This window comes from Lycorma delicatula, chromosome 8, assembly GCF_047948215.1.
Source record: "Lycorma delicatula isolate Av1 chromosome 8, ASM4794821v1, whole genome shotgun sequence".
NCBI lineage: Eukaryota > Metazoa > Arthropoda > Insecta > Hemiptera > Fulgoridae > Lycorma > Lycorma delicatula.
In genome coordinates this window covers 9,740,737-9,767,438 of record NC_134462.1, presented here as the reverse complement: position 1 = coordinate 9,767,438, position 26,702 = coordinate 9,740,737, and the positions used below count along the sequence as shown (strand labels likewise).

Sequence of the window (26,702 nt, the reverse complement as noted above, 5' to 3'; positions counted from 1 at the left end):
GCTAACAGAAATCATTTTTTAGTAAGAGGGACTCTTCCCATCCTCACTTATGAAATGCTATCTTCTACATTACTCTTGTTACAGCATAACAAATTAATAAACAAAAAATAACAATAATAATAATAATTATGGAAATACCTGTTTGTGATACCTGAAGTTTATTTATACAGACTATAAAAATATTAAAGGTTAAAAACAAATACCTTGTTTTGATTTCTTGTTATCATAACACTGGACAGCAGTTTCTATGTATGCTTCAACTGCCTCATATGGTGAAAACTGTGATGTTTTATTTGGAAACAGTGATGGTGTACCACATGAATCTAAAACGAATCATAAATTTAAAAATTCAAGTAACATAATGTAAATTAAATATAATGATTAGCAGTCAATGTGTTTGAAATGAATTTTACATGTGCAAGCATACACATGCATGTCCGGATTCACAGTATGCTCGCAATTAAAAGATATTGACATAACAGTGAAAAAAAAAGAAGTTAAATATTTTTTTAATCTCAAATAAAACAATCAATTCTTTCGTCAAATTAATTATGAGTAAAAGTGAACAATTTAACTTCCAGTGAATCTAATGTATATCACATGAATTGAGAATAATTGATAGTTATCCAGATTAATTTTTATTTTACCTACAGAAAATGGAATAAGCTTTACAGAAAATAAATGTACAGCTAATAAAACACACTATGAAACATTACAATTGGTAGATTAATTTAGTGGAAAGAAATGATGTACAATACACAATAGTGCACAAACTGTAAAGCCTTTTCATCATTTTGAATCTAATTAAAACACAATAGGTCTGATGATTCAGCCAAGCTATATCAATAAATAGTTTGAAAAAATATTGCTCTTTTTTTTATGCCATAAATAAAAACAATGTAACTACATACTGAAATCAAATTATAATACATTAACATTTCTGGATGAGAAATGGATTTTATAGCATGTGGAAAATGCAAAGTCTGATTTGAACTTATAAATGCAAAATAAAAGAGATCCTACCACTCAAAAATGGAGGTCAGCACTAACAATATCCAGAGGTGTCACAAGTGTTTCACTTTATAACATTACAACTTATGATTAGCCTTGGCACCATTACACCTCTCCGTAACTCTAAGCTGAAATTTGCTTTTACTGACCCATCCAAATCAATTAAAAGCTTGTAACCTAATTAACCATTTATACCTTCATGTATATTTCTTCCCCTGTTAATTAACTTTTCTCTTAGAATAATTTTTGATAACCTACCTCTATCTATTTTTTCATATGGCTAAGTCACTGAATTGTCCATGTTCCATAATGAAACTTAAATACTCTTGGGTAAGATGGAAATCTACATCCTTACAACCTGACGGTCTTGTAACCCCTGAAAAATCTCACGTAGCAGCTTACAGAGATTAAAGGGTTTTTAAGATACTGATGGTAAAGTAATAATATTTAATAAACCAGTTCTTATAGGTTGCTAAAGTTAAATAACACAGGTTGCAGCTTTACCACCTGTTAATACTTATTACTAATAAATTAATTTGGCTAATTACTAATTAATTAGCCACATTAATTAATTTGATTAATACCTAATTAATTAATTTGGCTAATAACCATACAGTTACTGTCATTAAAATTATATTTTTATAGACTTTTAGAAGAAAAGTACGAGGAGTATGAAAATACCATTCATTTATATTGTGATTTCATTATATATTTATGTTATTTTTAAAATATATATTATGCTATTTTAGTTTGTTATGATGCTGCAAGTTAGAAAATTAATGTTTCTTTATCTGCAGTATCTGTTGTTGAATTAAAATGACATATTTTTCCAAGTACTGAAATTTTTATTTTTTAATTTTTTATTGTAGTGCATTTTTGATGTGTAACTAACTATTTTTTATGTATCAAAGGTTTTTTTTTGAAAAAATTTAGATTAGAATGAGTTGATACCTTTTTAAAAGGAAACAAAATCAAATAATGAAAATTCAGTCTTCTTGTGCACAACTGCACAATATTTTGTTTTAAATCTTCCTTTTCTATAAACTCACTGAGCTCTCAGATTTGTTTTGAGAGATAATATTTGTTTTGAGGATAATATGTATTGTTGATCCTCTACTCATTTGTTTTTTTACAAAGATCCATAAATTCTTATATTTCAAATATCCTGAGAGCTCTTTTATCACTTTACAGCCCAGATTCTTCACTATACAAAGCCAAGTACATGATTCTATATTAATCATGTCAAGTTCTAATAAATTCTTACTTTAGCATTTATGTTCATTTATTTGCTGCTAAACACATTTTTTTTTTTTTTTTTGAGGACAAAAACGCTTTTGCATTATAATCGCCCTGAACAAACAATACAATATTTATATAATAAACAAAAACATATTTCAGTATTTATTAAATAGTTGAATACAAATGCACAGCTTTAAGAAACAAGATATTCCATAGTATCATTGTATTGTTTCCTAGAATATCTTGGATGTTAGCTCCTAATTTAAATTTACAATGCAATGCCGCATAGCACAGACAATTCACAAGGATGTGACATTTTGTTATTTAAAAGTTGCAGTTAACACTAATGGGTTTATCTGTCTGATTCATTAGGTGTCCATATGTAAGATGGACACCTAAGATGTATATGTAAGGGGGGTTAGTACGCCTTATTTGTAAACAGCTAATAATAACCTCCTCTCGACAGTAATTCCAGATTGAAGAGCTCCATGGCAGCACAGTATCTTTGATGTACCATAATTTATTATTTACTGTAGTAGTCCAGTCACCTTGCGAAGAGTATGTTTAATAGAATTAATAAAAGCATTAATAGTTACATGAGTGGTGAAAGACAGTTGGCTACATGCATCTTTAGCACCAGAATCCACGTTTGTTATCTGGGATTCCCACATGGCCAGAGATCAGCAGAAACTTGTGTATGTTGTGACGATTCAACTCGGTATTTGTATTATGAATTTTGATGACAATACAATGTCTAGAATATAAATCTTCCAAAGCTTGGAGTCCACTACACAAATCACTACAAATAATTACCTACCACTTGCACTCTTCTAATGCTTCACAAAATTACTTTTAATTTTTTACTACTGCCCTAGAATTTCTTTACATTTTCAAATTACTTTCAAGTAGTCTTAATAACTCATAACTTTTCTTCTCTTGGATGGTCCTACCTATAGATACTTTGTCTTACTTGTTTCACCACCGGGCATATAATTTTTGCTCCTTCTTAAAGGTTATTTTAAAGATTGAATTGTACTTGGAAGTTATACTACTCCGTATAGTTAATATAGTATACATAATTAATTTTTTAAAAAATGCTTTAAATTCTTTGATGACATTATATTAATAACACATAACAAATTCCCTGTCTCAATCATGAATAGTAGTTGACCTAATTCATTATACTTTAAGCTCTTTTGTCTCCTGTTATATTAACAAATTTATTTATTTATTTGTTAAATAGCATCCTATTTAGTGTCTGACCTATTTTATTTTTAATGATACTTTTAAAAAGTCTATACCAGTATATGCTGATCCACATTGTTGTCATTAAGATTTTTTACAATTTGTTACAAAACAAACATCTTATAATTATAAGTAATGACATAAATATTAGTGTACTGCAAATTAAACATTATAGATTCAATATTCATAATTCATTAATAGTTTCAAGCAATAGAAGTTTTTTGAAGTTTTTGAAGAGAAGTTTACTTGAAATCATTAGTTTTTCTTTTTGTATTTTTAATAAACAGTATTTTTCTAGAATTTCTATACAAAATTACACATTTTATGTTATACTGCAGAAATTGATTTATTGAATTTTATTATTAAATTTGAAATATGTAATTATGTATGAAAATTAATAAATAAATAACAAATTTCAACTGTACTTCACTCCTTTTTGATTCTGGTCCAGCTGTCATCTGCTTCACCTCCTTACTACTTCTTAAATGATGTGGACTGTTCCCTACTCTGGAGTAAACATATGAAAATTTTAAGTCTCAAACCTAGTTCACAGTTTTGCTGAAAAGTTTCTTCCAAGAACAATTATAATACTCTGTATATATCAATAACAAGTAAGTTACCATTATGATAAGTTATGGCTTGTAGAGTACTTGACTAACAAAAAAATGGCAGGCTTTTGGAAAAGTTTTCATAACTAAAAAATTTTAACATTTAAATCTAAATATACAAAGGGCTTGCTCATTAAAAAAAAACATTATTTAAAGTTTCTTTTTAACTATCTGAGTCAAAATAAATTTCCACAAACAATTTCAACTGTGTATTTTGTTAGCAATATGTATTGTTGACCACTAAACTCTAAAGAAATGGCTGTTTTACTGGCTACTGGAAAGCGACTGGATGGTGCCAGACCCAATTCTAAAGGTATTTATCCAAGGAAGAAGGTATGAAGATAAGGAAAGGGGAGAGAAGAAAGAAACAATCAACCCAAAAAGAACTACCTCTGATCAAGATATTTACCATCTTCTTCAGGACCCAGTCCTAGTTTAACTGGTGCCTTCTTGAGAAGTACTTGGATCTAAATCATAATCCAATTCTAATAAATTAGAAATATTAACAAAAGGATAAAAAGCTTTTCAGTTTTTATTTTACTATAAAACCTTAATTTCTTCTTAAAAGATTAACATTTATAATAGTAGAGCATATTAGAACATAGTACAGTGTACTCACCTGGCGGAGGAGGGGTTAGGTGCTGCTCAATACTTGGGAAGACATTAAGGAATAAGTGCTCATATGGTAAAGCGTTTTCAGTCTGTGTGCTATTACTAGTAAGCCTCTTGCGTGATTTGTGGTATGATGTTACTTCCTATGAAACAAGCAAAAATAAATACTGATGAACATCTAGTAACAAATCAACACCTAACTTCTACTAAATTATCAGTTATAGAGAAATAACATGATTGATATTTACAAACACGTATAAATCTAAACTATTTAAAGCAACCCATGTATATGATATGGGTTGCTCAGCCATAAACAAAAAATGTATTAGTCTGTCTATGACATGGGCTGAAACACTATTTAATTTATTTATATCATAAATTTTTCAAATCATTAAATTAACCATGAAAAATCATTCATTAACAATAATCTTCTCACAAAGATAATGAATTTTTCTCATATATGGAAATTACGGCCAGGAATTCACAGTTGCATAAGTTCAGGTAATTCTGAAAATCAATAAACTATTACTCAAGAAACCAGAATATGAAGAAATATAATAAAAAAAAAATTAAAGGTTACAAAAAAAAAGTAATGCTTAATTACCGTCAATGATATTCCTGAGCTATGGCCATTAACAGTCAATGATAACTGATCTGATTTTGAAGTTCCACCATCTGAGTCAAGACATTCGATCCTTGCCATCGGTACTAAATGCGTTTCATCTTCTTCATTTTCATCAAGCGGTAATCTATCTCCAGCTGATAAGACTGAGACTGATTTTTTCATTTCAGGGCATGATATTGCTCTGCGGACTTTAGCATCAGCTGGAAAACTTGATCCCTCACTGAGGCTGCTACCAGTACTTGTCATAACTAAAATAATAAAAAAATAATAAAACCAAAAAAGTGTTCTCCAACCTTTAAGATCAGATAAAGTTTTTCAGAAATTTTCCAACTATCCAACAAAATTTGTATAAAAACTGATAACTTGATTTTAAAAGATTCAGTTAGATATTTTTACATGTCTTACAATCTTAGAGATGAGCAAAGACTTTCTTAAGAAATTCTGAATGTGCTCTTAGATGGTTTTGGAACATAAATAAATAAAATTAAATTTCTGGAGAAGAATAAAGTTGTTGATGCAAATATCTGAGCTGGCCAATGCAAAACTGTTAATAGTAAAATGTAATGAATGCAACTTATCTAAAGGGTGCCTAGGGTCAGGCTAGGGTCTAAATTCAAGGTTCTTCTACCAGCCTTTGCTCTGTGTAAGAACAATGATAGTTTTTGATAAGAGAAATTAACCAACAGTGGTGTAAAGATATTATTTATGTGGACATCACCTTCACGGTGAAACTCAACGATTGCAGCCTACCATGCAAGGGGCAGTATATTGCACACTTAAATATCATCCAACATCATCATAAGTGTGACAATATCACAAGTTATATGCAAATGAACCTAAACATTCATTTAGGTAATTTTACTATTGAAAGAAAATTAAAATAAATTAATTAAAATGTAACTGTAATCTGTAACACCTTTACAAAAAATTATGAAATATAAAAACTCCATGGAAAAATACATATTACTTAGATAAAATTACACGTATAATTACTGTAACATGTTAAATAATAGTGAATATGTTATTCTATTATTACAACGTTTTAATTCTTTAAATAAATCTAATCTAGATACCCGTATAAGTTATCATTAACATTTGAATTAAGTTAAATCAAAATTACAGATTTGTGTTCTACATTCAAAATTTATGAATCTGTTTCAACTCCAGATAGTATCTCTGATGGAATCTCATCTTCAGTATCGCTTGCTGTTTCATCAGTAGAACTTTTACCATTTAGCTAGATGATTAATTACTAGCATCAATAGAAGAAACTTTTTGTTCAATGAGGGCAATAATATCGGCTGCTTTAAAGGTTAAGTTTTGATCTCCCATACAGTCTTTTATTATTCCTTAAATTAGTTTACCGGATTTAAATCCAGGTTATACAGGGCCAGTCTTTCTTTTTCCTGTTTAGCCTCCGGTAACTGCCTTTCAGATAATACTTCAGAGGATGAATGAGGATGATAAGTATGATTGTAAATGAAGTGTAGTCTTGTACAGTCTCAGTTCGATCATTCCTGAGATGTGTGGTTGATTGAAACCCAACCACCAAAGAACACTGGTATCCACGATCTAGTTTTCAAATCCGTGTAAAAATAACTGACTTTACTAGGACTTGAATGATGGAACTCTTGACTTCTAGTGGTGAAAATGCTTTCACCACTAGACCAAGCCGGTGGGTATACGGGGGCACTCTAAGAACTGTATGACCCTCTGCATTTAAAATTCTATTGAGAGAATAAGTTACAACTGAATTTGATGCTTGTATTAACTGAAGTAACTCTCTTTTAATCATATGTTTATCAAAGGAAATATTCTGTCTCTAGCCACTCCTCCATTTCTACTTTAAGAGTTTCCATACTTGGAATATTTTCTTATTTGCAACAATGGTATGGTGCGTTATTAAGAACTACTACAAAATTTGGTGGTCAATCTTCCCAAAAGTTTTTTGGAAACCCATTGTTTGAAGTTCCTGTAGTTCATATTATATTTGTAGTTGCCTGTTTTTGAGCTAATGGTATATGTCAATAAGGCATTTGGAATAAACCCGTAGTGTTTTCCTACTGCATGAATTAAGATGACCCTTTCACCTTTGAAAATTGGTGAATGAAGTTCCTCACTGCTACCATCTTCCCACGATTTGGCAAATGAGTATGAAATTAAAATGTAACTTTCATCTAAATATATGATAGGTCTATTTTCTTCCAGAAATTTCTTAATGGCTTTCAAATAAAAAATTCTCTATCATGTTTCTCCTTCAACAATTTTTGATTATTTGTTGTTTTTACCCACTTAAATCCTAAATCATGTAATATAGTCTTTAAATTTATTTCTCCTCCTTGCCAACAAAGATAATTTTGAAGTTTATTTTTTAATTTTTGACTTCTGACATTAGGTACTGTTTTATCTGTCAAGTAAAAATTGTGTTATGTTTTGTAGGATGAAAAACACTTTAGCATCATCATTGCCCCAACACGATGCATGTGTTTTAATAAACTAAATTTTAAAAATTCACAATTAAAAATTATATAAAAACACCTAGAAAACAAAACATGAAACATAAACACAAAACCTAATAGAATCAAAAACTAAAACATAAAGAAATTAAAAAAATTATTTAAAACTGAAAGAAAAATTTCAAAATAAACTAAATATTAAAAATAAAGACAAAACAAAAAACTGAAATTAAAAATTAAAACACAAAAACATACAACCACCACAAAAAATCTAAAACGCTATTAAAAGGTACGTAAAATATTAGCATCTTGAAGAAATGAAAACATCTGCTTCAAAACTTTTTTTTTTATTTTGCATCGTAAATTTAAATTTACAATGCAAGGCTGCATAACACATGCATTCCACAAGAATGTGGTGCACAGTTAAGCAGCAGTTGCATCACATGCATACTGGTGAGTTTACTGCTGACATCAGATACCCATGAGTAGCTCTCGTATATCCTATCCGCAATTAGCAGAGGACCAACTCCTTATGATGAATTTTCCAGTATGAGGAGTCCCATGGGAACACAGAATCTTTAATATGCCAGAGTTTGTTATCTACTATAGCCGTCCAGTCATCTTGCCACTTTGCATGAAGAATGTGTTTCACACAGTTAATAGAGTCAGACTGCAGTAACATGGGTAGTGAAGGATGGTTGACTACACGTGTCTTTAGCAGCAGAATCTGCACATTCATTACCTGGAATCCCCACATGGCGACGACACTTAGGGTTAATGATATTCAAAACCTTATTTATAGCATATGGTCAGCAATAAAGACACTTATAATACCAGGTAGACCAAACATACAGGTTCAATTATTAACAATAAAAGAGCAGTCAACGGTACTGTTCTGTTTCAACTCAACTGTGTGTACCACTGCATCCGGGTTTGCCTTCAAGAGAATATGGTAAAGCATTTGCTGAAAGAAAATAGGTGGTGTTGATGCTTTATTGTTTTTCATGAGGTCAAATAAAAAATTGATAAGGTTAATTGTCCACGGAAGATATGAGCATGGATAAATAGGAAAAATAGGTGCGTCAACATTCATAAGGTGTAGTAGACATCAGGCACGAATACCTACAGGTGCAATAGAACATGGACGGTCCTTATACCTTTGAAAATAATTATTTCAAAGTAATGCGGCAAAAGCCGGGCGATTTGGCTGTCCCTTCAGGCGGGCAAAATAAGACGCTAGTACTTGGTTCTGTCTATTCCAAAGTGATAGCTTACTGCAGTCAATAAGGATGCTTACAACAGAACTTAATCTAAAGCCACCTATAGCAAACCGAAGGAAAGCATGATGTACAGCATCTGGCAATTTAAGCACGGTATTACACACTGAAGAGTAGGCGACACAACCATAATCAAAACGGAAACAAACCAAGGAATAGTAAAAACTCTACGTACCAATTGGCACTCCAATTGGTATTGCTAAGGACTTGCAGCATATTTAAGAGTTTGGAGCACCTTGTTTTCAATTCTTTGATGTGTTTGACCCATGTAAGGCAGCTATAAAAAAATAAATCTAAAAATCTGACAGCAGGAGAGATAGCAATTAGCTCTCTAGAACAAAGGGGTCCGCAGGCAAGAAAAGATTATACATTTTGTTTTCTCAGGTGAAAATGAGAAGCCAATAAACTTGGACCAAGCTTCAAGGTGAGATAGTGGCTGTAGCAGTCTCTCGGCTGTGGTCGTTGAACAGGACACAATAAACATAGCAATATCATTAACAAATAAAGAACATGAAACAGATGTATGCACACATGTAGTTATACCATTGATGGCTACAGAAAATAAGATGGCACTTAACACACTTCCTTGTGGTACTCCATTCTCCACATTGATACTACCCGAGAGAGAATCTCTAACACAAAGTAAAAATTGTGAATGATTCTTCTGACAGCTGAGAAATGATAATTGTCAATCACTGTAAGAGATTTTTGTCTCTTGTGATTTTTATCTGGTGTATAAAAACCTGACACACCCTTTTCATTTGAAAGCATGTCTTCAGCTTCCCTTTTTATACACGTCATCGCACTAATGGATACACCAGTAGCTTTACTACAACAAATCAGAACTTGTTGCAAGGGAATAAGAAAACCGTCATCTGATTTCTTAGATTTGTTGAGCTTAGCTTCTTCTTCCATAAATTTTAACATGTTATATACAATTTCTTTGCTCTGTCAATTTATTTTACTTTTAATTACAAGATTCACTGTTAACAGAAAAAATGTCATTGAAATAAATTTTATTGTTTCATGTAAACACAATAACACTATCACGCCATATAATATAAAGAAACTACAATCTGTTTTGAAAACCCACGCATCATATATTTTACAAACAGAAAAAGGTTTTTTTGTCTTCAGTCATTTGATTGGTTTGATGCAGCTCACCAAGATTCCCTATCTAGTGCTAGTCGTTTCATTTCGGTATACCCTCTACATCCTACATCCCTAACAATTTGTTTTACATATTCCAAATGTTGCCTGCCTGCACAATTTTTTCCTTCTACCTGACCCTCTAACATTAAAGCGACTATACCAGGATGCCTTAATATGTGGCCTATAAGTCTGTCTCTTCTTTTAACTATAATTTTCCAAATGCTTCTTTCTTCATCTATTTGCCGCAATACCTCTTCATTTGTCACTTTATCCACCCATCTGATTTTTAACACTGTCCTACAGCAGCAAATTACAAAACTTCTAATTTTTTTTCTTTTTAGGTACTCCGATAGTCCAAGTTTCACTTCCATATAAAGCTATGCTCCAAACATATACTTTCAAAAATCTTTTTCTGACATTTAAATTAATTTTTTATGTAAACAAATTACATTTCTGACTGAAAGCTTGTTTTGCCTGTGCCATTCGACATTTTACATCACTCCTGCTTCGTCCATCTTTAGTAATTCTACTTTCCAAATAACAAAATTCTTCTACCTCCATAATCTTTTCTCTTCCTATTTTCACATTCAGTGGTCCATCTTTGTTATTTCTACTACATTTCATTACTTTGGTTTTTTTCTTGTTTATTTTCATGCGGTAGTTCTTGCGTAGGACTTATCCATGCCGTTCATTGTTTCTTCTACATTCTTTTTACTCTCAGCTAGAATTACTATATCATCAGCAAATCGTAGCATCTTTATCTTTTCACCTTATACTTTACTCCGGATCTAAATTGTTCTTTAACATCATTAACTGCTGGTTCTATGTAAAGATTAAAAAGTAACGGGGATTAGGAACATCTTGTCGGACTCCCTTTCTTATGTCCTTCAATTATTACTGTTGCTGTTTGGTTCCTGTAAATGTTAGCAATCATTCTTCTATCTCTGTATTTGAATCCTAATTTTTTTTTAATTCTGAACATTTTATTCCAGTCTACATTATCGAATTCCTTTTCTAGGTCTATAAATGCCAAGCATGTTAGATTTGTTTTCTTTAATCTTCCTTCTACTATTAATCTGAGGCCTAAAATTGCTTCCCTTGTCCCTATACTTTTTCTGAAACCAAATTGGTCTTCTCCTAACACTTCTTCCACTCTCCTATCAATTCTTCTGTACAGAATTCTAGTTAAGATTTTTGATGCATGGCTAGTTAAGCTAATTTTTCTGTATTCTTCACATTTATCTGCTCCTGCTTTCTTTACGACTATAACACTCTTTTTGAAGTCTGTCGGAACTTCCCCTTTTTCATAAATATTACACAACAGTTTGTATAATCTATCAATTGCTTCCTCACCTACACTGCGCAGTAATTCTACAGGTATTCTGTCTATTCCAAGAGCCTTTCTGCCATTCAAATTTTTTAATGCTCATTAAATTCAGATCTCAGTATTGTTTCTCCCCTTTCATCCTCTTCTTCCTCTATAACACCATTTTCTAATTCAATTCCTCTGTATAACTCTTCAATATATTCCACCCACCTATCGACTTTGCCCTTCATATTATAAATCGGTATACCATCTTCGTTTAACACATTACTACATTTTAATTTATGTATCCCAAAATTTTCTTACTTTCCTGTATGCTCCGTCTAGTTTACCAATGTTCATTTCTCAGAAAAAAGTTATAAATCTTAAAAAGATATCACTTATAATAAAAAGCGAACAAATAAATTTATTGATCTTGCCTTGTTTTAGTTCATAAGACTGTGACTTTACAGACACATAAGAGAATACAAATACTTCTATCTCTTGATCTACAAATCCAGTGGCCTACACACCTACTGTAATAAGTACCCGATATGATAAATCATAGTTTAAACATAACTTTAAATGCAAATGTAAATACAGTATTCAGATGATAATGTCATTGTAAATACGATTTCTTAATATTACTTTTGTAATAATGATGTTTGTGAAACACATACATAACAGCTCTTCAAACCAATGGAATTCTTCAAACTCCAAGTAATTTTTAAAAGAATCTTTATAAATTTCAAGTAAAGCCTTCAAATTCTGAATTCTTTAAGCTCCATGGAATTTTTAAAAGAGTCTTTATAAACGCTTGATTAGTCATGGATTAATCAAACGAAAGACAAGATTTGACTGGCAGATTTTTTTTTTTTTTTTTTTTTGAGAGGTTTTATTAAAGGTGAAAATTTTGCTAAGAATCTGAATTCCTTGAACAATTTATGATGTTTAATAACAGAAGTAATCACAACCATAGATGAAAATATTCTTTATATTAATATGTCGGAGAATAAAGTACAGTGGAGTATCTTCCGACAAAACGATGAGAATATTCTTTAGAATATCTGTATTTTTAGTAGTTTTAAGAAATGTACTATTACTTGTAATATTTTGTAAAATAAGGTTTAAATTGTTTTATTGCGGTAGGCTTAGGCCTAGGTAGGCACATGGTTGTCAACGTAGTCGGGATCCCGGGACGATAGGGGTATCATAAAATTAATAAGGAAAAGGAAATATGCAGTAGGCATATTATTTGAGAATATCGAGAAAAGGCAGTCTTGCTTTGGAACCCAGATCGAACAGACGTCCTGGTGATCGCGAATTTGTTATTTCCCTGAGCCTCGGTCTATCGCAAGTTGTTTTAATATTATTTGAATTCTAAATTAAATTAATCTTATATTATAATTCGTGTACTACTGAGTTATTGATAAGTGATAATTATCATTTGTAATTATTTCATTGTACGAGTTATCTACTCATTTTTATTAATTGAACTTTATTATAATCTTATATATTCTCCACTTGTAATAATAAAAATGAGTGAAACACAAAACGTTGAATCCCTGACAAATCTCCTCGCCTCTCCGACAAATATAATATTGTGTTCCACAATATGTTAATTCATGTTAACTGTAGGCTGACAAAATAAATATTTTTTCATTTTTGTATGTCCTTTGTAACTTTTTTCTCAGACTGAGTTTTACTAACAAACTTGCTGAATACCTATTATTATGTCAACTTAAAACTATTAAAATCTGAAAATCAACATTTATAAATCCCATCCCATGTTTCCATGTTCCCAAATCCCATGTTTTAATGTTTCTTTGAATATTAATAGGTAAAATTAAGCAACAAGAGTATGGAAAAAATTATGTCAAAAGATAACTCAGCTCTATTTTTTATGATAACATACAGATTTTAGGAATATTTTTTTCAAGGAAAAAAGAAAGAAGCATGATGTAGAAATGTAGAGGAATGCATTAGATAAATGGGTCAATAACATGTCTTGTAAGTGACTGAGGGATATCAAAAATGATAGAGATTGACAGCTCTGGAGCTAAAAGTGTGAGTCATGGAAATTTTACTAGATAATTTTTTCTGCTATACTGCAAAATTAAATGAAATGTAGATACTACTTCGATGTATAAAATACTTATAAATTATTCTCTGGCACGAAATTGTTAAAATAGTGAGAAAATCTATAGTTTAAACAGGTAAAAAATTATTTCATTAAATATTTTACTAAAAATGCTCAAACATTTTTCAACTTTTTGCTTGTAAATAATAATTCCAATGTTAACTGTGCTAAAACTAGCAATGCAGGAGATGGCATTCATAATGAATACAGACAGATAGTTAAAATTAAAAAACTATTTACTTGATATCAATATAACAAATGAATTCCCTTTTTATAAAATTGTTTCTTTTTTTATAAGAAATTACAATGTAATTATGCAATTATGATTTATCCAATATGAAATAAATTGCACGATTACTAGAATAGTTATAAGATGCTATTTCTTCTCCCTTAAGTTTATAGAAAGTAACTAAAACAAATTACTTTCCACAGTATTATCAAATTACTCTATCAGTTAATTTTCTTATGACTGACCTATAGGAGGTTCACTCCCTTGACAAGTATAGCTGTAATAACGCAACCGGTTAACTCGTCTAGCAAAATCTCTCATAGACTGACTATTAGGCATGTGAAGGCCACCAGACGTGCAAGGGGATCCAATTTCTTGTTGACATTCGTCATAGCACTCAACCTCTTCATGATCATCATCATGGTGATGATGATGATGAAATTCTTGAAGAACACTATCACAATGTCTACTGATGCTGCTCCCCTAGATTGACAAGTAAAAATATTATAAATAATAAAACAAAGGCATTAAAATGCACTAAAAATATTCTTTAAGCACTAAACTGACAGCTTAGAGGAAAATACTACACAAATTTAAAAATATATATTTATACATGTAAAGTAAAATAACTTCATTAATTTTTTGTTTACTTGTATAGAGCTACCTTCTAACAAGTATGTATATATAAGTTTTCATAGCACGAATATTTTATAAAAAAATTTCCTTACATTATAGATATACGATCAAATTTGACCTGAAAAATCTTCATTATGAGAGCTACAACAGACTCATCTTACTTTTCCACAAAAAAAGGTCAGGAAAATTACTCAGAATACTGGAAGCACAACTCGTGGAACAATGAAGCACAACTCATGGAACTACAAATCTGGTGTGGGAAATCAGCAAAATAAGGTACAGTTCAAGGGAAAGACCAAGGATAATGTTCATCTCAAATAGATACATGTTAATAATTTCCAAATATTTCTTCCATTAACACATTAATCACACCAATTAATATTTAGTCAAATGAGAAACTTAAACCCACTGAATTTTTCTAAGAAAAACATTTACTCTACTAAACTTCAGTATTAGTATTACTGATTAAACATAACATCCATTAAATATATCCATTATCCTAATGTGTTTTTCAGTTCTGTAATCTCTTTCATTTCTTCACATAATAATAACTGAAGAAATATATAACATAAAATTAACATTAAACAAATTTTTGTGTGTTATAATCCAAAATTTTGTTTTAAAAGAGTAATTTAAGAACTTCACAAAACATTTCAAAAAAATCAATATAATTTTTAATAAATTATAAAATACAATAGTTAGATAAATAGTAACATTTAATAGATAATTTTAAAAATAGATAAAATCAATTTGGTTAGCTACAGAATAAGTTTGTGGAACTAATTTAATTAATAATACGAGAGTAAGTCAAAAAGTAAAGGGAAATTTTGATTTCTCTCCCAATCACATGTATGGCAGCAATGATTGTTCTGCTGTAACTCATAACCTTTATCAGCTGTTCATTGAAAGTATTGTTTCATGTTAGCTATTTGTGATTGTGTTAAAGTTTACGCAATCTCTGAACTCAAGTCAAAAAATGTCGGCTACCATTTTTTTGAAATGAAAAGGGTGACATTTTGTGTGATTTCATAGAACGTGGATCAACAATTACAACTGACGTGTAATGCAAAATGCTCACCAAATTGAGACATGTGATCCAAAATCGATGACGCAGGAAACTGAGGTCAGGCATAATCCTCCTTCACGACAAATCATGTCTTCATATCACTGCCTTAACCAAGAAGATACAGGATTTTCATTGGGAACTTTTTGACCATCCATACAGTCACATATATATTGGGACCATATAGTCCCAACCTTGCACCTAGCGACTACTTTCTCTTCTTGCATTTAAAAAAGTGGCTTGGTGGACAACGGTTTGAAAATGACCAGGAACTCAAGAATGCTGTTGTCAACTGGTTCAATTCCCAGGCAGCAAACTTCTATGCAGAGGAGTTAAAGAAACTGGTGCAACATTATGAAAACTGCTTAGAACTGAATTGTGATTATGTGGAAAAGTGAAGTAGATATGCAGTAAACTAAAACTGTAAGTAAAAACCTTTTCTCACAAGTTAATTTTTTTTTAATGAAAAAACAGCCCTTACTTTATCAATATGCCTTGTATTTATATATATAAATAATTTGTTAACTATAACTTAGTTCTTGTAATTTTAAGAACTATTATTTTTCCATAGATCTTACTACATTGTGTAAATAAAAAACAAATCAAATAATTTATCGTACCTGTGTTGGTAAACTGATTTATCAAATTCTACTCCAGTAATTATAAATTCATCTTGATCTTCTAGCATTCTATTTAATTTGATAATACATAATAGACTTTAAATAAAGTGTTAAATTTTTTATTAATTTTTAACGCTTGAATAAAAATGTAAAAAAAGTCTTGCAAGTTAAAAAAATATAGTTGTCTGTGTAAGGATACACTGAATGTATATGTTTAACACATAAACATATACATTCAGTAATCTGTTTAATATAAAAAGGTCAGTCAAATATACACTGGAGTTTCTCTGTAGCAACAAAATAAATTATCATTTAGCTTTAAGACTATGTAATAGTCATTTGGGCATGCCTAGAATTACTGTATACAGTTATTCTTACCGTATATTATCATTCTATTAGCCTCTAACTGGAAGAGAAGGCAGTAAATACCTAGAGCAATTATGCAATGTATAACCGAATATTACCAACATAAATGTTAAACTAAGTGAAATTTTGCAAAGACAATATGCACAGCATATTCCTGAAAATTCCCAATCCATTTGAAAAGTGTACAGATATAAATGGAAGCTACAGAATGTGTAAGAATACTTTGTAAATAAATTATTTTTAAAAAACAATCTGTTTATATTTGACCAATTTTTGCATATAAATGATGTACATTGTTTATACAGGCTACGATCCCTGTTTATTGAACATTTATATTACAATTTTTTTTTTAGCAATTCATTTTACTAACAATTCCCACCTCTATACAATTTTAAAATAGAAATTCACACTAGTGAAATTAACAAAATCATTTATTAGCAAGTCAGAAATCTTCCGCACTAATAAAATAACAATACTAATTGGACAGATTATTACTTACTGTTGTCATCGATGTGGGAAGTTCATTTCCACCTCTCATCATCGTCTCAACCTCTCTGTCTTCTTGTGTTTCTTCTACTAAATGGGGACTATTAGGGGTCTGTACATGATGGGCTAAATCTCGATCTAATACATTCCCTGGTATAATCCTAAGAGGACTGGTCGGTTGATGGTAGCTCCCACTTGACACAGGTGTTTTTGGTTTTAGTGTTTTTCCTTCTATGCTCTGAGTCTCAGATACCTTAAAATAAACAATAATAAATGTATTAAATTAACAAAAATGGAAATCATTATTTTAAATAACATTTTGAATTATACATCCAATGTTTTTATTTATTACCAAGAAGAAAGCCATCCTCAGCAAAAATTAAAAAAAAAAATTATGTGGAAAGATTGTTTCAAATTTTATTTGCATTAATTCTTCTCCCCCTGAAATCTTTTACTAAAGTTTATCCACATTATATAAATCACAAGATGAGGGAAAGAAACATTTTTAAAGTTAACAAAAATGTATTCACAATTCTGTGTGCTTCAGTTATTATTAATTTTTCATTTATTTATTTTTTTTGTAAAGTGCATCTTCAGAAAATTAATGTCAAAATCTATTTTTCATAAAGAACTGTTAAGTATTTTAAGTGGAAATATGTAATATGTATTTTAAGTGGAGACAATGCAATAAGATTTCAATCTTGTGAATTGCTACATCTAGTTAAAAAATCTTATTCTATAAATCTTGTTAAAACAGGTTGTGCCATTTATGCATTATCACAAAAGAGCAGTAAATCAAATACAAATTAAGATAACAGATAAATTGAAATTATATAGATAGCACTCGCTAAAAAAATTGTACACAACGTATAAACATATAACATAAACATAATCAACATATAAAAATCATGGTCTGATAAAATTTATTGAATAGCCAATATCTTGAGAAAGGAGTACTCACTTTTGTTAAATGAAATACCAAAATAAAATTCAGTCTTTCTTCTAAATTACACTTTGTAATTATAACTGTTACAGAACATAGTTTTATCAAAATAAATATTATTATACAGAAAATGACGAGAAAATACTACAAACTGTTTTTAAAGTTTACTGCTGATATATTAATACATACAGTATGTGTGAAAATTTCCCAAACTAAATTAAACACAAATGCAGATTTAAAAATAAATGAATTTACTCACATTAGCCCTCTACATAGAACCCTTCTCTAGTTATACACTTGTTGGAGCACCGGTAAAGCCCCTCAAATACTCTGGAGATATCACTTCGTGGGACTGCCTTCAACTGCTTGATGCAAGCCCTTTGGATGGCCGGAATGTTGTCGAAAAAGTGGCCTTACATCTTCAACTTTAGTTTCAGAAACAGAAAATAGTCTGCTGGAAACAAGTTGGGTGAACAGGGCAGATGGAATAAGTTGGTGATTTGATTTGCGGCATAATAATGTGTTAAAACTGTTGCCAATTGTGCTGAGGCACTGTCATGTAAGAAAGTCCAACTGCCCAGATCCTGGTAATTAAGCTGGATTCGACAAATGCGATGCATCAGGTATTTCGTTAATAATTGAATTAGAATTTATGATTTGACCAGTTGGGACAAATTCATGATGAAACAGGGCCTTTTGAATCAAAGAATGCAATCAACATCATTTTCACTCTTAATTTTTGCTGCCTGACTATCACCAGTCTTTGTGCTCCAGGACTCAACCAAGCAGTGGATTGACGCTTCGTCTGTGGATCATACATGAAGCACTAGCTTTCATCCCCAGTTACAATTGTTTGTAAAAAATTCAGGTCGTTATTGGCAGTTTCAACGAAGTCTTGAGCACAAGAAAGACACACTTCTTTTTGTACTTTGGTCAAGAAGTGTGGAATGAAATGAGAGCACACCAAAAGGTGTGCTCTCATTTCTTGACACGAAATTTTGTAAACACACTAGTCAGACATCGTACTACATAGTTCCTTGGTTGTGCAAGAGATGGCGCTACTTGTATAAACTACAGAAATTTAATTGAGGAACTTTTCAGACCTACTGTGTAATTATTATAGATATATTTGTTTTCAGAGTTCAACAAAAACATTCATAAAAGAATCATTCAGATTTGCTAATGGTTTTTGAGTTTTAAGAAAACATCAACACAAACAAAAAAACAGACATATACAAACAGTCAGAAGTTCTGATTTGCATATAAAGAAAAATTAACACAAAGGATCCTAAGCCACACACAAAACAATTACTTGCTGACTACCAACATTTACAAAAAACCATTAATTTTTCACTTTCATAAGAAAAAAATTACACTTTTTACCTTAATCAAAGAAATGGTAGTGTTTACCTCTTTAAAAATATGAGTTGTGCATCCAAATAAGAGCTGTTAAAATAATCCAGCCATAAAACTAACAGGAAAAATTAATAGTAGTGAAAGTATACAGAAGTATTAGATCTTTCCTGTTTAATTAGACTAATAGTATAAACTCTTTTTATAATGGTTAACTGTTTTATCTGATAAACATCACAGTAAATATTCATACAGAATAAAATAATAAAGCATTTATAAAATTATTATTAAAAAATACCACATTACCAGAGCAAAAACTTATTAGCTTTTTAATGCTACACAGGTTATTTTAATGAAACTAAAAATTGTATCATGAACTAATGCATTAGTTCATATATAACTCCTGGATGATTAAACTACATTGAAATCAGACTATTTATCATGTAGATGTATACAGTACACAGTACTGTGTATGATTTCATGAATTGTCTTCAATGAACACCAATCAAAAGATATTAAAAACAAAATTACAAAAACCACCTTAAACACTAATTACTACTAGGTGGCAAAATATTTCTTTGAAATGGCTGTATAACACAGAATAACAAGTCAAACAGATCCAGCTACAAATGAGATGAATGAGCAAGTGCAACAGACTCATTCATTATTTTGTTAGCGATTGATTATTCAGTAGATTAGATTCATTGTTCTGTTAGTGACTATAGCCTCAAACCAATTTTTACTATTTTTTCATCAGCAAGATGAAATGAATTCTATCACAGAACATTTTGCATCTATAAACAAAGAATTTGAAGTTTATGGACAAACAATTTCAAATTGCCACAAAATGAAAGAATTAGAGGAATAGGTAGACTGGATTTGAAATGTCCTACGTTTTAAGAAACAAAAAATCCATAAATCCACTAGTCTTTAAAATAAATTACTCAATCAATTAGTTTTAAAGATTTTACCTTAGCTTTGACAGAAACACATTGAGAGAAAGGTTAAAATTTGCTCTTTAAACTATATGAAACATGATGGATTGCCAAATTTTCCAACGTAAAATGCAAATTTGAAAAAGTGGTTGACATCAATGAAAATGATATTTAAAAGGCAAGCCAAGCTTCAGAGATCAGCAATTAGTACTAGGGCTAAATAAAGAAATGCAGTTAGATAACAGAACATAAAAAATAATGAAACTAACAGGACAACAAACATTTTTTACAAATGACTATAATTTTAACATGTAATAAATTAAATTTAAATATCATACAAACTACAAGGATAGGAAAAACCGTCAACAGATGCAACAAAAAATTTTCTACAAATCACTGAAAGCTTATTTTTGGTTAGGAAAATTAACTTGACGAAATAAAATTAATAGAATTTTTAATTTGTAGATTAATAGGAGGAATCCTATTAATCTACAAAATTAAACTAACTGCATAAACAATTAAACAGATGGAAGAAATTTACAAATTACTAACAGGCAAAGTACTAAGTTTTTTTAAGGTAAGTACAGCAGCTAACACCACAAACTTTTAAGATTATGGTTCCAAGATGATTCCGCTACATATTACGGATTCAAAAACAACCCTTCTAAAGCTCTATTTTTACAAAACCAAAAATTTTATTTACGCTGTTAAGATTTCTGTTAGATATTAACTAAATGTGAAATATACTACATTCTGTCAAAGAAATTGTAATCAGAAATGAAATGAAATGATAATTTTAATAATAGACAAATTTTTATTATGTTCTTAGAAAATAACCGATATGCAATAATGCAAATACAGAATGGTGTAATAAATTTAAAAAAATAAAGACTCGTAATGAGGTGTGTGTGTGTGTGTGTGTATATATACAGAGTGTCCATAAAGTCTTTCCATGATTACAAAAAAACTATTACAATTATAGCTGTGTGGTTTGTGTCAAAAGAAAGAAAAAATCAAGTTTTTTTATATTGGTTTGTTGCAGGTAGAGGGCTCTGTGATAATTTTTTTTATAAAATGGCATCAATCCAGGAGAAAGCACAATGTGTGTTGTGTTATCATGAGTCAAAGTCACAGATTACTGTGCAGCGAAATTTTAGAAGGGAATATGGACAACCAACACCTGATAGCAAGAGTATCATTGCGTGGTATGCAAAGTTTAAGGAGAGTAGAAGTGTAGTCAACCTTCTGCAAACAATGCGGCAATCTGTTTGAAGAGAAGGTTGAGGTTGTGCAGCAAGCATTTCTACATAACCCTTCCAAATATACCTGTATGCATCTCGTTGGAATACAATACGATCCAAGGGAATTTTATTTACTGAAAAGGGTAGTAAAATGAACGTTGGAGCAGGCTTCATTAGCGTAGAAGTTCAAAAATTTATAGCTATAGTTGTACAGGACTTAAATTGTAGATATGATGAAAAAATAAAAACGATTCTTTTATCATCTGTTTCATTTGAAAGAAACAACAAATCTCACCCTATCAGAATGTTCATATTTCAATATGAATTTCCAATCTAAGTTAAATGACAGGGAAAACCCAGATCAGTCTATTAAAAAATTACTATATCATAAAAAAATGGTTTTCAAAGAGCCATATTCTTTAAAATCTATGTTTTAATTTATTTGACTGATGTTTAGTTTGTGGGTCTAGTTCGTGTATGTATGTGGATGATGTCTTGCAGACATCATCCATAAGATGTGTAGAGTTTACTGGACCCCAGTCAGAGCAATGTTATGATTGTCATTGTAATTAAACTGACAATACCGTTTCTAAATCACTAGTGCAAGGTATTTTTTATAACATCATTTTTTTATAAGATAAAGAAATCTTTATAAAAGATAAAGAATTTCTTGATAAGAAACTACTCCTGAAATTCAACACAAAGTTTCTTCCTATGGTAATAATATTATTAAGTAAGAAAGCAGAATGATGTCTTGTATTTAAAACGGAAATGAGCTTGATGCACAAAGCTGTGCAAGACCACTCTTATAATGAAATTTACAAAACTGAAGAAATAATTAGTAATAATAAGTACTTAATGAACATGAAAAATGCCCGTAAGTATCAAGAACTATTCTTTATAAAACAATTACAGATGTTTAAGCTATCTCTGTTGGGTGCTGAAAATTCTGGACGATAAAAAATTCCTTGTCAAATGGAAGTGGTAAAAGCATTTTTTGTACATTATGAGGACTGACAAGATTTACTGGATTGTGACAGGGAATTGAGACATAGCTACAATAACAAAAACCTAATAAAAAGTGAATGTCAGTACAAGTGTCAAACACATTTGTTAGTAAAGAAATTAAAAAAATATCAACATCAAGATGAAAAATTGTGGTAACAATGTTCAGGGATAGAAAGGAGTAGCTTCTCTTTAATTTTGTTCCCTTACGAAACAATGAGATGTTGATTCTAAATGTGAGAACTATTAAAATGAGATGGCTGCAAAATGAATAACACCCACTGCAAGTTAATATGGACTTCAAGTGTGTAGTTTTAACCAACCCTTCAAACAGCTATGCAATAAGCAATTATTAAATGTTTACAAAATTCAAAGTCTGTTAAGATTCAAGACAGTATAGATGACATGGTTAAAAGGCTGATGAAAGACTTTGATAATGCTATTAGAATAATGAAATTCAATCCCAAACTCTTCAAATTCACTAAGGTTCATGATGACTAATTTCAAAAGTAAATAATATTTTCTACTAAGTATTAAAATTAGATGCAAAATAAAAAAAAAAAAAGGCTTAAAAATTATTTTCTAGTCTTGTATCTTTACTTTCTGAATATGGCTTGAATTTATATCACATTATGAACAATACAAAGTTTTATTAACGATGAATTACTTCAATAGCACCTTATTGGACATCACTCACATATGGTATTTTTCAAAAAAAAATGTTGGATGGATTTACATAGGTTATTTAATAATTTATTTATCGAGGATATTTATAATTATCGAGGTATTTAAAATTTTTTAATGTAAACAAAAAGCCAATGAACAAAAACAGATCAGGTTAACTTAAAATACAGCAGATTAAATTATAACACAGAATGTTAAGATATATACAAAACTAAGAAGATTTCACTTCCAAAACATATACTTAAAAGGAAAAATAACAAAAACTTATCTAACACCAAGTACTCTTTCAGGCTACATAAATGTAATTAATTTCAAGTTCTCATATAAAATCATTGTCTACTTTCTAAATATACACACAGACAAATACACAATTCCTCTCTGAGATAATATATGTTAGGATTTAAACACATATCCACAACAATTTTATCCAAACATATCCACAACATTATATATCAGGGCTGCAGAACATATCCTAACATCCAAATGATAATTAGGGGAGATTTTGCAGACAGAAAAAACTGCTGGAAATAAACTGGCTCAATAATAATTTCAAGTAGCTCTTAATCAGGTTAACAATTTTGAAAAAATTACACAGTTTGAAAGTAACTCTCTACCACATCTTGTACAACCTGCTAACAACTGATTAGACCTGTGAAAGACTACAATTTTTACAAACTATTAATAACTTTAAGAAAAACTATCTATTTAGAAAAAAAAACTTTTCATAATTTTCCATATTATTTTGATTTTTTTATAATGAGTATTTTTAAATTCTTAGAAAATATAATTCTATATCCATTTAGGAACATTTAAACAATTTGTACATTTTCATTTTGTGTAAAATATTTATAAACACCTTTTAATTATTTTATTATGTTTAAAAATGTTTTAAGACAATACGAAATTCATTTGTAAAGAAATATCCATTCATACACAATCACCAAGTAGTTCAATGATTCTAATCAATTCAAGGTCAGCCAATCTCAGTAGCTTGTTTGTCATATTTGGTTTCAATTTCCCCATTTTAGCTGATTTTGTATCATTTCTCTTAACTTTTTAAATGAAAGAATAAAACTGAAAATCCTGCAGCATATGAGATCTGTAACTTGATTTCTTAACATAAAAAAAAATACTACTGTAGCTTCATCACACCATTAAGGAAGTTAAAGATAATCTTATGGATGAATCAAATGCAACTATAGGGCACTATTGTTGCATTTGATTCAATGTTTTAATATAATAAGGGATAATAATGAATGAATTAAATCAGCTGTCATTATGCATAGTTTGCTATATCATGCTGACATATTCATCAGACAGGATTGGTATCAGCCACTAGATAACACCATATATGAAAAATTTCCACAATCTTTTCATACCACAATCTACAAAACTGTTAGTTTATCTAGGATGCATAAAAATTATTGCAAGATGGGATCCATTGTGCTTAATCAGCACAATTAGAAAATAAGCATGTCACAACATGACATTCATAAATGAGAAGTTTTTAATAAACCAATCCACAACCCAGTCTGACCCTTACCGATTTCCATCTTTTCACAGAACTCATTAAAAGTAGTACACATTATAAGTAACAACAAATAGATGAAGAAAGGAGTCATGTTTTTGAAAAGACTGGTGGCAAACAAACATGGTAAGTGATTACATGGAACCCAGGTAAATCAATCCTCCGACTCCCAAACCTGTTACATTTCTACATATTCAGGTAAATTTCAACTGAATGCAACTGTTTAAATACTTATTTCTAATATTTCTGCAACCCTGATAACCACCAATGAGCATAAAAAATAATAATACCATAACAATGATTCAATGTTAAATGAGAAAACTATAAAATAATTTAAAATAATATAAAATGAAATGAAAATGAATATCACCTGAATACGTTCTAACACGATCCGCTGTACTCTCTGGCTTAAAAAAGAGTCTCGCCTAGCCTGAATCTGGTCATATTGATTGCTGTTCGTACAGGTCGATATATTACGAGGGAGTTGCTGGAAGGCAGAACAATTATCAGGGGGAAACCGGAATGGAGACACTTCCTTCTTCATTGGAGAGGAAGGCTGGGAATGCATCGGGGAACTGCCTCCAGTGGGACCAACAAGAGTAGAATTTAATGCTCGAACAACACTTGAACCGACTGAAGGGGGACATCGTGTTACTTGCCTTAAATCCTGTCACAATAAATACTATTTTGTAAGTATATTTTCATTAAAACCAATAAAAATCAAAACAGACAAAACATTACATAAACTTAACATACAAAGATAAAACAGACTTTGAAAAATGATAAAGTGATCTTCAATATCAAACCATATCGGCATGCGTGCAAAGAACATGTATAATTAATAACTACCAGATACTTACACAGAAACCAAACCTGGAGGTACGAAAAATTAGTTAACTACAAGGTAACAGTAGCCAATAATTCATGACATGTACAAGAAACAAGACAGCTCAGACACACAATTAAATACAAAACAACAATAGGATAAGAGAACATGTGATAGGAGAAGTATTCATATGTTATGGATTACATCAATAAAATAAAGTGAATTTTATATATACATAACACAAACTGTTCTGATATAAATCATAATCTCATTTCATCTTTTCACTGGAAATATTATTCAGTTAGGCGATTATTGTGATTGTGTTTAAAAGTGAATTTAAAATGACTGTTCCTTTCTCAAACTGTACCAAGGAAGAAATGCGATGTTTTCTCAAATCAGAAGGGGTGAAACCACCAGATCATTGATAGAACACAATAACAGTACAGAAAAGATTGTATGGGTAGCAAGATATACAAATGGACTGATCAATAAAAAAGATAGGATTTTTATCTTTTCTGAACAATAAAGATAGGCCTTCCACTTCAAAGAATAATGGCAATATCAAAGCGGTTAAACAGATGGTATACAACAATTAACAAATTCAGAATTAATGAAATTGTAAGTTAAATTATAAGCCATAATTTAGCATTTTTAATCGTCTGCATTCTTTAAACATTTGAAAAGTCTATGCTTGCTGGGTTCCAGGTCAACTGAGACATCCACAAATAAAATCATTTGAAAATTTCTCAGAAGCTTTTGAAGCATTATGAAGATAACGGAAATTGATTTATGAAAAATAATAATGATTGATGAGACACGGGTTTATCACTTTGAACTTAATAATAAATGACTAAGTTTAACAATGAACATCCTACAACAAAAAAATTCAAAACACACAGATCTGCAGTTGATGACAATATTCTGGGATATGAAAGATCAAGTTTTTACTGACTTCACATCTAAAGGTGATAGTGTGAATAGTGAAAACTACTATCATCACTAAATGCAAAACTCAAGTCAAAAAGCTGTGATAAACTTTTGAATGATTTTGTTTCAGGGTAACACTAGATTTTAAACAATCAATGAACCTTAAAGGCCTTAGTTTTGAGGTGTTAGACC

The 26,702-nt window shown here is 30.3% G+C and overlaps 1 protein-coding gene across 3 annotated transcripts in view; it reads right to left on the bottom strand.

Annotated features, from left to right (window-relative positions):
* Tsc1 (tuberous sclerosis 1 protein hamartin) overlaps positions 1–26,702 on the bottom strand; it is a 92,106-nt gene that overhangs the window by 35,857 nt on the left and 29,547 nt on the right. For 2 of the 3 annotated variants that reach the window (XM_075372478.1, XM_075372479.1), the window contains exons 11-16: positions 25,128–25,424; positions 17,082–17,321; positions 14,143–14,380; positions 5,320–5,588; positions 4,723–4,858; positions 204–323 (exon numbers count right to left, since the gene is read on the bottom strand). In XM_075372478.1, coding sequence (XP_075228593.1) covers positions 204–323; positions 4,723–4,858; positions 5,320–5,588; positions 14,143–14,380; positions 17,082–17,321; positions 25,128–25,424 — 1,300 coding nt within the window. The remainder of the gene's footprint in view (positions 1–203; positions 324–4,722; positions 4,859–5,319; positions 5,589–14,142; positions 14,381–17,081; positions 17,322–25,127; positions 25,425–26,702) is intronic. The other variant, XM_075372480.1, reaches the window with a different exon arrangement.